This window comes from Notolabrus celidotus, chromosome 23 (assembly GCF_009762535.1).
Source record: "Notolabrus celidotus isolate fNotCel1 chromosome 23, fNotCel1.pri, whole genome shotgun sequence".
Classification (NCBI taxonomy): Eukaryota; Metazoa; Chordata; class Actinopteri; order Labriformes; family Labridae; genus Notolabrus; species Notolabrus celidotus.
Window position 1 is genome coordinate 20,503,099 of NC_048294.1, and position 17,608 is coordinate 20,520,706.

At 40.4% G+C, this 17,608-nt stretch overlaps 1 protein-coding gene across 3 annotated transcripts in view; it reads right to left on the bottom strand.

Annotated features, from left to right (window-relative positions):
• Nucleotides 1–17,608, bottom strand: part of adam19a (ADAM metallopeptidase domain 19a) — a 222,547-nt gene that overhangs the window by 179,257 nt on the left and 25,682 nt on the right. For all 3 annotated transcript variants that reach the window (XM_034676861.1, XM_034676859.1, XM_034676860.1), the window contains one exon: nt 462–541. In XM_034676861.1, coding sequence (XP_034532752.1) covers nt 462–541 — 80 coding nt within the window. The remainder of the gene's footprint in view (nt 1–461; nt 542–17,608) is intronic.

Here is a 17,608-nt window from a genome sequence, read left to right on the forward strand (position 1 = left end):
AGCCTTTTAAAGAGAGTTTTACAAACTGGCCTTCCATTGTGAGCGTCCTGTTAACCTTTTTGTCTGTCCTTTAAACTCAGATCCTCTTCATAACTTCTCTAAAGGGCACAGTCTCAAAAAGTGTGTATCTACAGTACAGTGTGTGTGTGTGTGTGAAGCAGCGAGGACACTGTGGCGGCTGAAATTGAGGGTAGTAAAAACCCTCCATATATAAATAATAACAGCCGAGAGTCAAGCATCTCCTGGGGACACAAACAGAGAGTCCAGAGCAGACAGACATCCTTCACTCAGGGAGTAAATCAGACGGGACAGAGACAAAGCTGAAGAAAGAAAGCTTCTCATGCTGAAGGTTAGGGCTGTAGTGATTACACAGGTGTGATAACACAGGTACACAGCCTCTGAGGAATGACGTCATCACAAATATACTTAATTAAGAGGAGAGGAAGGTTGATGAAACCGACCTGTACTGAGGTCTCGGCCTCCCTCCTGGCTCGGCCTTGAGAAAGCCACTGCGCCGTCACCGTCCTCCCCCCACGCAGCCCTGCAGGACAGAAAGGAAGGAGTTTAACAGGATGTAGGCCTGCATACATGGACCATGACATAACATGTGAGGGCGGTTAACACAGCTGTTAAACGCTGGGTGAAAAGGTTTAAATTAAATCTCAGGACGCTGGTTTGACCTCGTGTTTAAGGTCACACACACTGTTTTAATGCCATGTTACCAGATTCCTTTTTATAAGGTTAATATATTCATGGCATCTGACAGGTCGCTTACATTTCACCACTCTTTATTCATCAGTCAAATCTGTGAACAGATAAGGACTTATTTTAAGATAAAAATACATAAAAACTCATCAACTCGGATCAGACGACAGCCTGCATTAACATTCAGCTACTTGTTAGCTTTGATTACCAAGCTGTTTTGAATACTTGATCCTGATTGGTTGAAACATTACAACAATGAGCAATTTGAAACGGCAAAGGTGACACCGGGGACAACCTGATCACACGTCATATCAAATCAATTTTCAGAAAGGAGTCACTATCACTTGTGATATAATAGAACAGAATGGTAGAACAGATCAAAGCAGAACAGAATAGGATGCTTCTGATTGGTCAACACACCATAATAATGGTGATTATTTCTCAACATCAAAAGCGATGTTTGAGACAGAATTCCGTATTATTTCATTCTGAATAATTAATTCTGAATTAAAAAAAACATCATATAACCGTGACCACTATGGTAAAAATGTTAGAACGGAATGGAATGGAACAGATCAAAGAAGAATAGAATGGAATGCTTCTGAGGAATCTCAACAACAAAAGCAACACCAGGAACAAACTGATCACAGACATCACATCAAATCAATCCACATAGAATAGAATGGAACTGAACAGAATGCAATAGGTCAAAGCAGAATAGAATGGATTACTGCCTGTTAATCAAAGCCAAACAGTGGTTAATTCTAAAGAGACACCAGGAACAACCTGACCACCCATCATTTCAAATTACCCCACAGAAGGTAGTCTGTCTCATTCCCCCTGGCCTGTTGACACTGTGGTAAAAATGTTAGAGTGGACTGGACAGATCAAAGCAGAGTAAAATGTTCTGATTGATTAAAGCCAAAAAAACAGCTGTGATGAATTCTAGACAGAAAAAGCAACACCATAGACAACCTGATCACACTTCATATTAAATCACTCCACAGAAAGTAGTCTGTCTCATTCCCCCTCTGCCCGTTGACACTGTGGCAAAAACGTTAAACCTTTTCTGGCTTGAAGACAGTATGCTTTTGTTACAATATTTATGCATAAACGAAGAGTTTAGACTCTGTGTGAGGGTTTACATTAGAAAACGTGGTCGAAGAGCTCACTGTATTTAACAGACCATGTGCAAAATGAATACATTGCCTTATTGTGTGTAGGGTTGCAGTAACCAAGTATTTTAATCAAGTATTCTATTGATTATTTTGATGATTAAGCGAGTAATCTAATAATTAATGTTACATGCTCAGCCATATGTTTTTTTGGAGTCTGCTGGTTTAAAGAAAGGGAAGTTTCAGCTGTTTTCAATTCAAAAAGAGATTTTTCTGGAGGATTTAAAGAGCAGTCTGAGCCTGTCAGTGGAAAAAACAAGCACTTATAGTGTCCATACTTTATAAATGACACATGCTCTAAAGGATGGCACTGCAGCCACTCAGACCGTTGATATCAGGGCCGTTTAGTCTGTAGACGGTGACTGACTGTTCAGCTTCATGGTATCTTTAGCATCAATCACTGAAACTCACTCCAGAGTCAGAAGTAAAGCAGGGAAAGGCATCATCATGTCCACACATACAGCAAGCACAGATATCCTCGACCTGGGCAGTTATTTAAATATCTACTGAACGGCTGCTGTGTCGTCAGCAGAAATAATTCCAGTCAGTCTCCCTGTTGGTCTGATCACGGCAATCTATCTTCATAAAAACTAATTAAAAACAGAAAATAAACATGCCACAACCATTGAGAACGATTATGTTCTCAGAGCCTCCTTCAGTGTTTTTCTTCTCGGCTTGATTTGAGTCGATGCAGCGCTGCACCTCTTTGGAATAATGGCTCCCATTTTCACAGAGCAAGGATCTCAACTGGATGACTAGATTAGCTCCGATGAATCATGAGCTCACTTCAAATCGACAAAAACACTTCTCGGGACATTGAATTTAAAAGAGAGTGATTCATACACGTCGGCCCGGGCTGGCGGTGTATTCTATCACAGACAGCGCGGGAACATCTCTGCTTTATTTTAACAGAATAACAATGAACAGAACTGACTTTCATTTCAACTCGGAGGACGTTTAGCTGACATCTTCTGAGAGACAGAGTTTACTGGAGCTACGAAGACCTCAGTCGGAAGTTTATCAAACATTTCAATCAAACATAATCATTCCTACTAATCTTACGCTGCATGTTTGGAGGATTTTAACCCTCTGCAGGAGAAATGAGGCCTTCATTGTGTTGATTTTGTATAGTATCTCCAAATGTTTCTGCACAACCAAGGGGTTACGTACATAGTTTTGTTGGTTAAGCTATGGCTATTTTGACACATTATGTTACACCGCGAGAACTGAAGCCAATGCGGAAGTGTTAAAAACTGCAGTTCCTTGAGTATCCACTTGAGGCTGGCTCCAGAAGTAACATAAACCACATACACACCAATTCAAAGAAGCCAATCTTTACAGCACAAATAATCATGTTTACAGCCTGGTACAAAAAACGAGTGCAGTCTGGATAGCTCATTTCTCGATCGGCACACACTGTATGGGGGGTGAATTCTTTTTAAACACGGCAATTTCGAAGATATTAAGATTACGAGTTTTCCATTATGAGAGGCACAGCTGACTTGACTGACAGGCGGGAACACTGTAGCTGTTAGCTAGGAGGCTCAAAGCCCGCCTCTTTACCTCACACTAGCTCAACAGAAGTTTGATTGTGTTCAGCATTTCCAATATGGCCCCCGCCAACGAAGAAACAGCTAGGTGACATCAAGGATACTACGTCCATTATTTATACAGTCCATGATAAGGATGAGAATCAACAACTGGTTCCAGCTAGCTCTGATCCATATACAGCATTCGCCCAACTTATTGCAAAACACTTGACGTCACGCATAGCAAGAGGCAACCAGCGCAAACGACAACCAAGGAGTCGAGGGCTTAATCATCTTAACTGCTGTTGCACGTAGTTATATTGTTGCCTTAAAATATTGGCACTAAAAAAGAACCGAACAACATACAGACTTTGTGTAAAAACTACTGGCTTCATTTGACCGGCAGCTTTCCAGGGATACAATTTGTATGTTTCTAAGACATCCTTAGACTAGTCTATCCCACAGACAAAATCAGTGCATTATCAGAGACTTTCAGATTCAATCCCTCATAAACAAAGACGAACTGTGATGATTTATGCTTTCATCTTCTGTTGTCGGCTGACTATGCTGGATAGAGATTGACCAATCAGAGGCTGAGTCTGGATCAGCTGACCTGTAAAGGTCCAGTCAGAAGCCAGGCTTCACTTTTATGACTGTGTGTCCGCTGAGATTATGAGCCTGCTCCACACGTTGATATTCAGCGTGTTTACAGTTTGAACACCTCAATATGATCTGTAGCTTTTCGATACTGTCAGTTATATACATTGTGACATGAAATACATTTTGATTCAGGGGAAAAAACACATTTGGCATTGTTTTTGACATGAAAACATTTACGTTTTTTTAATGTTTAATCGATAATTGATCGGTAACATTTTAAAAGATCGATCACGGAAAATACTTGAAATGTACATCCCTAGTGAGGACTGAGATGCAGTCTAAACAAAAAGATCCAAAGTCAAACTCAAAACGAGAGACTGAATACACACTAGGTAATCAAACAGAGGTGTGACACAGGGTAAAACTAATCAGGGGAGGGCACACAATCACAAGGGAGGGTAAACAAACAAAGACACATAGTAAGACCAGAAATTATTCACAAGGACTACAAAATATAACAGGAAGAACTACACACACAAGGAGTGCAGAAACACAAGGGTAATGGATAACAATATAACTAAAGAAAGACAACATAATACTTAGAAAACAGGAAGTAAACAAGACAGGAAATACAAGGTATTACTCTGCAGGTGCATCTCAAGCTACGGTATAACGTTTTTTCAAGTGACATAAGGAAGTTTCTAAGTTTCGAGCTGTTTGTTTTGTGTATTATTCCATCACTTGATCAATATATCATCCAGGATCACCTGAAATTAAGTCAAAATTCAAGTTATTTTACCACACATGTACCAAACCCATTCGTGATTTAAAGCTTGTGAGCTTTTAATCACCTTGAGCCCCTGAATACACAAATACAGAATAATCTTCAAACATTTCATCACTGTGTTTGCTTTGCTGTTAATGTTGGGCCTCAAAATGCTGCAGAGCATCCATCCTATTAGCATAAGAGGCATTTAGCTGTTAATGATGCATGAGGAAAGGTGATACCCATCGTTAGGAGGAAGAAGTGATAAACTCTCCAGACGGATACAGGTGTTTGACATGTCCTCGTCTGGCCTGTTTTAGTAGAAGCACAGAGTTTTCTGACAACAGAGCTCTCAATTGAAACACACATTTGATTTTCGGAAAGTCTTACACAGCCTTACACAATGCTGCAGTTTACTTATTGACTGCGGGGTCAATTTTCGGTTGAACACGTCTGTTTTTCATGCACTTAAGTGGCCCTGAAAATCAATGAAGCTAAATGTGAGAACACAAACCCAAACTCCCCGCCGGGCCAGACTGCTCTCTTCGCCGTTTTAGCCTTTAAGATAGCATCTAGCTGAGCTAAGAGCCCACTGAGAAAGTCCATCACACCGCTCCAACAATAGAGCGCCTCACTCCGCACCACAGGCGTCTGCTGGGCTCTCGTCACGTGCTCCTAAAAAACCATTAAACTCCCACCGGGAGCTCAAAGACCTCTCTGCCTCTGTACGCTGATCCATTAAATTATCACCCTGTCAAGCGAGAGCTGTGCAATCTGCATTGTTTCATAATACGAGGTTCCTTTTAGGGTTTTAATGTCAAACAAAAGGTTCCACACGGCAACATAAAAAACTAAACTTAAAATCTGTCTAGTGCAAGTGAAATAAATGTGTTTGAAAATGTGTTAATTTAAATCAAACAATCTTTCATTTAATATTCAAGAACTTCTGCTAAGGAATTTAAAGGTGCAGTGTGTAGTATTTAAAGGTGCAGTGTGTAGCATTTAAAGGTACAGTGTGCAGTATTTAAAGGTACAATGTGTAGTATTTAAATGTACAGTGTTTAGTATTTAAAGGCACAGTGTTTAGTATTTAAAGATGCAGTGTGTAGTAAGTAAGGGGGCAGTGTGTAGCATTTAAACGGTACAGTGTGTGGTATTTAAAGGTAAACTGTGTAGCATTTAAAGGTGAAGCGTTCGATATTTAAAGGCACAGTTTGTAGCATTTAAAGACACAGCATGTCGTATTTAGAGGTACAATGGTTAGTGTTTAAAGGTACAGTTTGGTAACATTTCTGGCTTGAATTTAGGAGCTAATCTTTAAAATCTGCAATTGATACTTTTTCAAGAGCAAGACTTTGAGATTTAAAAACAAGACATTGAATTATTTTATCTTTTTTTAGTTTTTCGTCAAAGACTTTAGCGTAGCCTCATAAACATCACCTGAACACAAAGAACACAATGAGCCATGAAACCTGCTGTTGCAGCCAGAGCTGTATATGACCTGAAAATTAAATGCTGATGTTTTCAGCAGGTGTGGAAGATCAAACGCTTTACCCCCCCTCCAAGCAAAGGTCGCCATTAATCGCTGATAACAGTGAAAGGAATCCATTAAATGTCAGCAGCAGTTGGCTTGGAATTGCTACAGACAGACAGGGAGGGGGGAAACATTTCTGTGACATTTGGGGACGTCAGAAAAGCAGGCGAGTTAATAATGAGCAGGGTGGATAGGATCCGACGTCTGCGGTCAGTTTAGAGGAGATCTAGTTCCAGGTTTCTCCATCAGGACTGCACACATCCATGATACTGGGCTCATTTGTATTTCCACTGCATCAGGAGGCTGGCAGGCTGACCCACTACAATGGCACAGAGCAGGGTCGCTGCCTGTTGTCAACCAGGCTGAGGACAACGTGACCGACTCTACGTGTGTGGTCCAGACGATACAGCCATGATCAAAAAAGGACCGTTTATAAACCTCTGCAACAGAAAAAACCCGGCGGAGTCTGCATCATTATTCCTGTTTATCATGATGTCATGTCTTACAGTACATCCAAACGCCTCCTTTCACTGAAATCCACATTGCCTTAAGGTTTTTAAAGGCTCTACAGTTATGCTCTAATTATTTTGTTTTGTCTTAACTGGATCGATCGTAACTGTATTATAGAAAAACCTCCTCCTGCAGATTCAATGCAGCTGTCCCCTCAGTCTGCACGCTGTCACCACGTTTTTAAAACCAAGGTATCTTAACTAAATGAGGACATTACAAACTTACAACGAGACAAAGGGTGAAGCTGGAGGTCTAAGCTTTCTGTAGCGTAAATAATAAAGGCTCTACATGTAATCAAACCACACACAGGATGAGCTGCATCATGCAAATCCTGTTGGTTTTCAAAGGGTTAATAGAGTGAGCACACTGTTCCCTTTTGGCCAACCTTTCCTTTTCTTCTTCCACAGAGAGTTTCCTCTCTGTGCCTGACTCTCTTCTACTCTACAGAGCTGTGATGGAGTCAACGGTTGTGTTGCTTCGACAAAAGCTTCTGCTACTGTCGATGCAAATTCATAACTATGCTTCAGTTGCGTCACAGTAAAAACTTTGCACTGCAGGAAGCTCTGGTAACAGAGTAGCTGCAGGGGGTGTTGCCTTGAGCTGATTTCACACATGCACTCCGGAAAACTTCAGGAGAAGAAGAAAATTTCAGAAGCTCAGCTGGAACCAGGGTCTAACTTTATTTCCTGGGTAGTTAATCTCCCTGTGTAAAGTCCCCACTTGGGGGGTAGTACTTTCCAAAGTTCCAGTGCTGAACGTTTCTGATTGGTAGAGTACCCTCAGTGTTTTTCTTTCACCCTCTGTCCACAATAACATCACACACACCTGTGATTCACTTGGTTTAATAACTCCTGAACATTGGTCTTCTCTGAGCCTGATAGTGTGAATGCGTCTCTGTCAGCTCGCGGTGTTACAGTCTGAAGAGTGACCCTGTAAACTGGAGACCTTCAGCTGAACGTGTCAGTGTTTGTGGAGTTTACAACAGCTGTTGAAACACAGAAGGAGTCCTCAGGAATGCATCCTAGTTTAGTTTTTATTCAAATGTCCAAATATCCTCATCAGATATTTAATGATCATCTAAAGACGTTTGTGAGGGATGCATCTGGCTGAAAGTCTCCAGTTAACAGGGTCGCTCTTTAAACTGAAACACCGGCCCATCTCTGACATGGTTTTTAAAATCTGTCTTCTTGCTTTAAGTCGAGCATTTCAGGTGTTTTGAATCCTCTTTGTCTCTAGAGCTCTCTCGTCTCCTTCCAAGTGTTGATTCAGCGAATCCATCTGTAATAAAGCTTGATCAGAAACAGCACAAGAGGAATCTTCTTCCTGCTAACAGGCTAACTGTGGTCTGTCTCCTTCTATGACATTATCTTTGTTGTATCTCTTTCCTACTGCCCTCTATTAGTCTGGTGGTGTAGTGTAATTACTTTCATTACTGCTCCATAGATCACTGGTAAGATCGGTGGAAACAAAGACAACAATGCAGCACAGGAACCACCTAGTTCCTTGAAGAGAAGTTCCTGTAACACTTTATTTTGCAAATAGTGAAGTCGCCCCCTACTGGACGTAGAAAGAATGCATCCTAAAGAATCTTGCATTGGTTACCTACATCTCTAAACAAATCCACATCACATCATAATGTAAGAAGAATGACTTCAGAATACCAAAATTGGGATCATCTCCGGACATAAACTGTTTGGGTTGAGTTGAATTGTGGGTATTGTAGGCTTAAGCTTTTGAAAAGGATACAATTTTCCATTTTACAGAAGTGAGATGGTAAATTTGAGGAGTAAGAGCCGTAGGCAGAGTGCATTTATCTCGGTTTGGTTGAACAGGTCACAGCTTTGATGGTGGATGCTCTCAGTGCAGCAGAGTACAGATACAGAACTTTTTGTATGGAAATTCAACATTTGTAAAAGTGTTTGAGTTCATGCAGCACTCGGCTCCCCTCCCATGCACTCCTCCTCCTCTGCAGATTCATTCCACTCAAGTTTTTATGGAAAATGGTTATTGCAGTGTTCACTTTAAGTGTATAAAAGTCCTCTGAAGGCAGAGACACAGTATTGATCTGAGAATGGAGGATAGAGGAGCTTTGTTCTGATACAGTCGTCTGTGCTGGATCACCTGCAGAGAAGCTCGCAGCCTCTGACACACTTTCCAAAATTTCCTAGTTTCACATCTCATTTCTTCTGCTCCATTTTTCAAACGGGGACGGGAGTGAGCGTGCCAAAGAAAAAAACAACTACTCAATATTCATCCGCAGCCTAAATCAACATCCGACACACAGGTCTGGAGTCATTATGCTCTCCCCTCTTCAGAAAACATTAAGGCGGGCTAATAGCTCCAGCAGAGGCATTAGAGGGTGGAGGTTGGACGCTGCTTTCCATCACCCCCGAATGATTGACTGGACGCCTAATAAACACCCGCAGAGATGCAACCTCGCAGTCAACAAATCACTGCTGCTTCACTTCTGCTGGCTGCAACACTTCAGCACAGGCTTTTCAATTACAGAATTGGTGTGTGTGACGGTGTGTGTGATGTTAGCCGATCCGTGTCAGTCTGCAGGAGATCTTTGCACAGATAGATAAACTATTGCATTATATTGCATTGAATTAGCTGGTGTTGACCGTGCACGTGGACATTAATGGACGCCGGTTTAACCAGAAACAGCCGACACACACCTTCATCTCCATTTATTAGATCAACATACTGACAAACCACGCCGTGCTACCAGATGACATCTGTCACTGTGCAACTTTACATCCAGGTAGTAGAGCTTTAGAGCATCATGGCAGCAGCTATCAACTGGAGCAGCAGCCCCCGACAAAGACTGTGCTCATTAGCATACTTACAAACCATAGAGGCTTATATTTCCAGCTCTGCCACCAGTTGGTTTAGAAGCCTTTAGGAAAATATTCAAGGTTTGGATCAAGGTTTTCCCCTGTGGTGTGCAGTTTGGGGTTTTCTCTCAGAGTCAAGGGATTTCTAAAACATGGTGATCCAACATGCAGGCCTGCTCATAGAAAGTCTCTAAAAGTAGTACGGGAGGTAGAACCTTCAGTTATCAGACACCTCTCCTTTGAAATCATCTACCAGTCAGGAGTAGGCTACAAACTTTCCTTTTTGGATCAGGCTTGGACTAGCTCTTAGTTATGCTGCTATAGGCTCAGACTAAGCACTGGAATCCTGTCTTTCCCTCTCTCTCCTCTCTCTGCCTGTCTCTTGCTTTAACTCTCCCTGTCCCATTAAAGTTACTAACCATAGACCTTTTTGGAGTCCCTGAGCTCCCTTGTCTCGTAGGTTCCTCTGGATCTCTGCCTTAGACGTGCCAGACTCCATCTGCTACAACTACTACTATCCGTCTCACCACTATCATCTCTCTCTCTTCATCTCCCTCTATCTCTCTCTTCAACACGGTCTCAGCAGATGTGTGTCTAACATGAGTCTGGTCCTGCTGGAGGTTTCTGCCTGTTAAAGGAAGTTTGTCCTTGCCACTGTAACTTGCTAAATGCTGCAAAGTGCTCTGCTCATGGTGGATTAAGATGAGATCAGACTGAGTCCTGTCTGTAAGATGGGACTGGATCTTATCCTGTCTTGATGTTGGGTCTTTGTTAATAATTTAACATAGAGTACAGTTTAGACCTGTTCTTTTTGGAGAGGCGCTATATGAATAAAGATTGATCCACCTGTTGGTGTTGAAAACGGCTCTAAAATTCACTCCAGGGAGGTTAAGAATATGAGATGTAAGGTATTAAACACTATTAATGTTAACCAGGTAGCAAAACTCACACTGAGGCCCCTGGAGAGGACCAAAGCTTCTCACGGGTGGTTGGAGTTGGATGTAAAAATGGTAAAAGCTCCTCATTCCCAAGTTCAGCAGCGAGCTTGTTTGATTCAGCATTTTAAACACTGACCTCAGGGCGTGCTCACACACTCAGACACACACAGCTCTGTTTGCTAAATGAACTTTTAAAGCCCTCTTGTCATGTCACCATCTCGCCCTCCTCTCCATCTCATCTCTCGTTACAGCTCTGTTAGGACGGCTGCAGAAACTTTCTCAGACGTCAGTGAGCACTCGGAGGCAGAGGCTGGATGACGAGTTGGACAAAGTTTGAGGGAGGCAGTTCAGCATGTCTTCCAAAATGCTCGCCTCTGGCTGCACAGAAAATCAATTTATGTCTAAGAAGGTGTTATACTGCGCACGCTCGGCTCTTCTACTGGTTTGGTAAAGTGAAAGTCTCATGATGGAGAGAGGTGAGGAGGTAAAGCTCCACTCTCACAGCTCACTCCCACTTTACTGGATTTTAAATCCATATTTATAGAGGAGCCAGTTTAGAGTGAAAACATTGACAAAACCTCAGGGCTCTGATGAGTTTTACTGCATGATGTAATCCACAGTGGACTTCTGGGAGCCAGTAAAGAAAGTGTGCCACTACTAAAGGAGACTCTGTTATTATAGAGTTCACACTTCAGGCTAACTTTTCACTGTGAGCTTCAAACTTTCTCGCTCTGTAGGTTTGGTAATGCTTCGTGTTATTCGGCTAAATCGGTGAGATATGATATTGTATGAGGGTTCAGCTTTAGCTCAGCTGGTGGAGCTCTCAGCCCATATCTGCCGAGGCCCAAAGATCGACCCACACCTTTGGACTCTGCATGCAAATGTCATGCTCTCTCCTTCAAATATCACGCTTGTCTTCAGCTTTCTTTCTTTTGTAAAAGTCTAAAGAGAAAAACAGATTCATGTGACGGCTATAAAATGCTGTCCATCCTATCCTCCTTCCTCTCATCCCTCATAAAAATGGGGGAGCAGGGGGAGGATGTGCGTAGACTCGGACCCGGAGCTATAGCCCAGACAGGTTTCTTGTGGTGTCGTTGGCCTAACTTAGCGTATCCCCGTAACTTAGAGCATTATTTTTTGGATGAGGGCTTTTCTGCTTGTCAAGACTTCTTCCTTTATATTCTCGATCTGTCAATTAAATAACTTTTTTTATCCTATTTATTTAGTTATCTATTAATTTCTTGTATTTATCTGACCTTTTTAACTTGAACTGATTTAAAATTTAGTTTTTTAGCTTTACTTGTTTTTATTAATGTAACTGTATTGATATTTGCACATTTTACTGTATTCATTTCTATTAACATGCCGTCTTGATTTAGAAAAATGTTATTGTTTTTTATTAATCTTAATGTTTTTATTTTAACTAATTTTGCAGTATTGATTTATTTAGAAATATTCCTGCTTTTATTTTTATTAATTTTAATGTTTTTATTTTTATTTAAGGTACTGTATTGATTTTTATAAATTTTACTGTATTGACCTTTGTTAATCTTACTGTATTGATTTTTATTTATTATACTATAATAATCTTTAATAATTTCCCTTCATTGATTTGCAATCATTTTCCTGTATTAAATTTAATTAATTTAACTGTTCGGATTTTTATTAATTATACTGAATGGATGTTTATTAATTTACTGTATTGATTTGTATTAATTTTACTATATAGGTTCTTAATAATTGTGCTGTATCGATTTGCATTACATTTTCTGTATTTTTTTTAAATTAATTTTACTGAATTGATCTTTTATTAATTTACTGTATTGATTCCTATTACTTTTACTGTATTGATTTGTCATCATTTACTGTATTGATTTCTATTACTTTTACTGTATTGATGTTTATTAATTTACTGTATTGATTTGTATTACTTTTACTGTATTGATGTTTATAAATTTACTGTATTGATTTGTATTACTTTTACTGTATTGATGTTTATAAATTTACTGTATTGATTTGTATTACTTTTACTGTATTGATGTTTATTAATTTACTGTATTGATTTGTATTACTTTTACTGTATTGATGTTTACTAATTTACTGTATTGAATTTTGGTATTTTCTCTGTATTATTTTTTCTAATTTTACTGAACTGATTTTATCTTATTTTTGAGGTTTTTTTATGATTATATCTTTATTATTTTACCCACTTCTGTTGTTTCTGCCTCTCTGCTCTCTTGTTAAGCACTTTGGGCAGCATGCTTGTACTTATTCGTATGCAAGGTGTTATATAAATAAAGTTGAGTTCAGTCATTTGGACTAAGATGCTGCAACCCATACTTTTGTATATCACATTTCATCTCATCTGAATATCAGCCAGGATGTCATAAACACTGGTGTACTGAAGCATCACATGTTTATTGAATGCAGCTTCTGTTTCAGAGAGCACGAACAGTATCACTCTTTAATCATAAACACAATCTGCTCAGTGAATCAAACATCTATATTAATGCTAGGTCAGCATCCTTCATACTTTATATGAACTCTGATGTAAATATTTAAATGTGAAATATAATATGTCATATTATTAGGATTTCTGATCACATCCTGTCTCTCACACAACACCCTCTCTCTCTCTGCATCAGCACACTCCTGCCTCTCCAAAATGTACACCTATTAGGGATAATGAATAAAGTTATAATAACATTATGCAAATTTAATGGAGGCTCATAATTGAGATAATATAACACAGCGTGGTGTTTGTTCAACTCCAGGCCTTACTCTGAATGTGATTCTGTGAAATTAAATGAGATAATAATCCACAAAAAAGCTTTTATTTTCATGATAATGTAAAATCAGCGACGGTTGGTTACTCTGTCCGCTCTTTTTGAGGCGTTTATCCAAATAAATGTAATTTGTTACGACTTCTTTACCTTGTAATTTGGAGACGATGTGTTCAATGTTTCTGCAGAGTTTGTGCTTGGAAGGTGAAATGAGGCAGGTTACAGGAAACGAGAGGAAACTGAACTCCACATGAGCAAAGTGTGAAATGCATCAGCAGGAAGTGTCCCCAAGATAGAAGCATGACTTTTAAAGAAGTGACGTCAGGCACTTAGTGAAGATCGAGAGAGATGTGTCAGACGTGCCATCACAGCTCGTCTGTCTTTATGCCTGATTACAGAGCTCACCTTTATCTGCTGACACGTTCACTTCTTTCACCTCATCAACAAAAGAAAACTGTGAAACTTGAAATAACTCACAGAAAAGATCCTTTTATTCCATGCAAACACGTCCACTGTGTCTCCTGTCTTGTAATCTGTTTATTCTCTTGGACTTCAGCCCACCAGATTAACCTTCACTTAAGATGCTTACGCTCATTCAGACTCACTTTGATGGATGACAGAGCAACAGCAGACGAGGATTAGTGAACACAAAATTAGCAGGGAGACAAATTAGTTATTAAATCTATAAGGAGGATAGTGCTGTGAGATCTGTTTAAGCATTTAACAAGTAATCCCAGGATTCATAAACCATGGACCTAATTTTACATATTTTTGAGTCTTATTGCCAAAATTAGCCCTGTAGATTAATTCAGCCTGCAGCAGTGAAACAGGCTGTGATAGCCGATCATGTCAGGAAAATTCACCTGAACAAAGAGTGTCCACTAAGAGTCTTTGTTTTTCAAAACTATAATATGAAAAATATTGCATAGCTTTCTCCTAAAGCCACCAGACGAAACCGATGATCTCACCTTGCAGAGGTTACAGGAAGTTGCAGGACTACAAATGACTGAAGATTTAAGATTTAGAGGAACCTACGAGACAAGGGAGCTCAGGGACTCCAGAGAGGTCTATGGTTGGTAACTTTAATAGGACAGGAAGAGTTGAAGTAAGTGACAGGCAGAGAGAGGAGAGAGAGGGAAAGACAGGATCCCAGTGTGTCAGTTCCCCAGGCAGTCTAATCCTGTAGCAGCACAACTAAGAGCTGGTCCAAGCCTGATCCAGCTCTCACTATAAGCTTCATCAAAAAGGAAAGTTTGAAGCCTACTTTTAAAAGTAGAGAGGGTGTCTGCCTCCTGGACCCTGACTGGTAGATGATTCCAAAGGGGAGGAGCCTGATAACTGGAGGCTCGACCTCCCATACTACTTTTAGAGACAATCAACTAACGGTTTAATCAGATCATGAAATGCAGAGTTACTGGATGGTTCTTAATTACTCATCAGCTTTAAATTCAACGCTACTCTCTTAAACTCCAAACATGACTTTAATAATCTTAAGCCATGCAAGAGGGTGATGTAATGTGTAGCGTGGTTACAATGTCAACATAGGAAGAGTTAGCTCCACTGTTTAGCGAGAAGACGGATTGTGGTATGGTGAAGGTTTTAAGGTCTGATATCTAAATTGACATGCAGCCCTTTTCTTTGCAGCACTGAGGGTGAAATACATGTGGTGTTGCATTGGCTGCCGCCACGTTGCCTCCATGTTTCACCCGCCACTGCCCAGTCACTGTATGCACCACATTCAGCAGAGATAGTAAGGACGCCATGAGGTCTCCCTCCTCAGATATTCAACTCAACTGTCACAGCATAAAAGCACACTCAGTGACGTCACAGATTAATCATCTGCAATCAAATTCATCCGCATCCCTATTTCCTTCACCGTTTTTGTGCAGCTTTCAAAAACACAGAGGCAGCAGCCAGACAGAAACTCCTTTTCCATCAGGTGAAATTGCTACCTTTGTCAGCAGAGTCTGGAGGCTTTGTAGAGAGTCGTTTAACGGCTGTTTGGGGCTTAAAAAAATTATCCTTCTCTTCAGCAGAAAGCTCTGTCTCCCGTTCTCTGAGGTAAAACACTGCTTTTGTCAAAGGCATATTTTTCCACCAATGTTTTCCTCACTTTGGGGGTACTTTTCACCCCTTAATGTCTGTACAGGATTTTATGACAGCAGTCCAAAGTGGCAGGGATTATTCAGCCTGTATCGACAGAAAGACAGACACTGAAACGTCTACAGCCAAGATAACGTACCACCATGTTTACAGAAAACAAGTACTGGTGCAGAAACAGCCACCTTGCTGATGTAATCAGATTAATAAAGACCCTGAAAACTCATATTTTACGAGTGCTACATTTTTTATTGAAGCCAGAGTATATTCAGCCGTACGAACACATCAAGTCCACACTCTGTCCTTGTTTCACTTTCTCTTTGTTTAGTCATCAAATGCCCTGTCCTTCTTCACTGCTTACACACACACACACACACACACACACACACACACACACACCTCACACACTCTTTTTTCCTTTATTATTTACTCTCTCTTTCTCTCTGCCCCTCGGGGACTCTCCGAAACATCAAGAGAGAAATCCAGAGGATCCGCGCTCACACCCTCCGCTCGCCCGGAAAGCTATCACTGCAGGGTGCTGAGGGGAAAAACAATGTGAGGCGTGATCTATATCAGACAGCTACTCCAGCGGGGGGAGAGATGGAGAGAGCGAGGAGGGAGGACGGAGGGAGAGAGGGGAGGAATAATACACTGCAAATGCTTTATCTTGTTGAGGAATGACTGTGTGGATTCACTTTAGACTGAGCGGAGGGAGGCCTCTCCAGGGAGACAAAAACAGGCGGAGATAAAGGGGATGTTTCAGTGAAGGGGGCAATCAGATGCTCCACGTTATCAGCATCAAACAGAGCCTCTCTACATATTGATATTTCTAATGACATGAAATTAGATAACGCTGCCAGTCTGGAGAGGACGACTGATGTTGACAGACACCGGAAGAATCATACCATTTATTATTTAATCTTCAGAGTATAGATTATTATACGTACATGCTTAAATTATCAACAGCTTATTTTTAAAGATGTTTCTATAAGGATCATACAAACCACTAAATCATCAGTCTGTAGGTTTTATTTGCTGATTTTTAGAAAATGCTATTCCCATGAGCAACTTTGTATACAACAATTTTTGCATTTTAGGGGCTGCAAGCTGAGCTGCTGCTACGATAATCTATATGAAATCAATTACTGGAAATATTTAGATGATGATTGTTAGCTACCATAGACTGTGTAAATAATGGATGTAGTATCCATGATGTCACCCATCTGTTTCTGAAGCGCTGTTTTGAAGCCAATCGTCGGTGGGAGCCATATTGGAAATGTTGAAGTCAACCTAACTTCTGTTGAGCGAATGGGACGTAAAGAGGCGGGCTTTGAGCCTCCTCGCCAACAGCTAGTGTTCCCGCCTGTCAATCAAGTCAGCTGTGCCTCTCATAATGGAAAACTCATAATCTTAATATCTTTAAAATTGCCGCGTTATAAAAAAATCCCCCCCGATACAGTGTGAGACGATCGAGAAATGAGCTATCCAGACTACACTCATTTTTTATACCAGGCTGTAAACATGTTTATTTCTGCTGTAAAGATCATCTTTTTTGAATTGATGTATATGTGGTTTCCAGTACATCCGAAGCAGCCTCAAGCGGACACTTGATGAACTGCAGTTTTTAACACTTCTGCATTGGCTTCAATTCTCGCGGCCTGAGGTTGCTGCTAGTTAGCTACACAAGACTTCTAAAAATATCTTCATCTTCCCCTCTCAAAAATGACAAGAAAACAAACAATAACACATTTTAGAGGCTGCAAGCTGAGCTGCTGCTATGCTTTTCCAGATTAAATCAATCACTGAAAATATTTAAATATAATGACTGAAAGCTTCACAAAACTTCTTAATGCATCTGCCTCTTTTCCTCCCAAAAACAACTAAATAATACAGAAAATAAAACAAACTGTATTACATTTTAGGGGCTGCAAATTGAGCTGCAACTATTATTAGTTTTAATTACATAACTTCAAATAATTACCCATTTTTTTTTATTTTGAAAGTAGTACCCGGAAATGTTAAATCATAAGGAGTGTGAGCTTAAAGGTGACATATCATGCAAAATTGACTTTTTAATGGTTCTCTACCTGAAATATGTGTCCCTGGCATGTCTACAAATCCCCCGAAAATG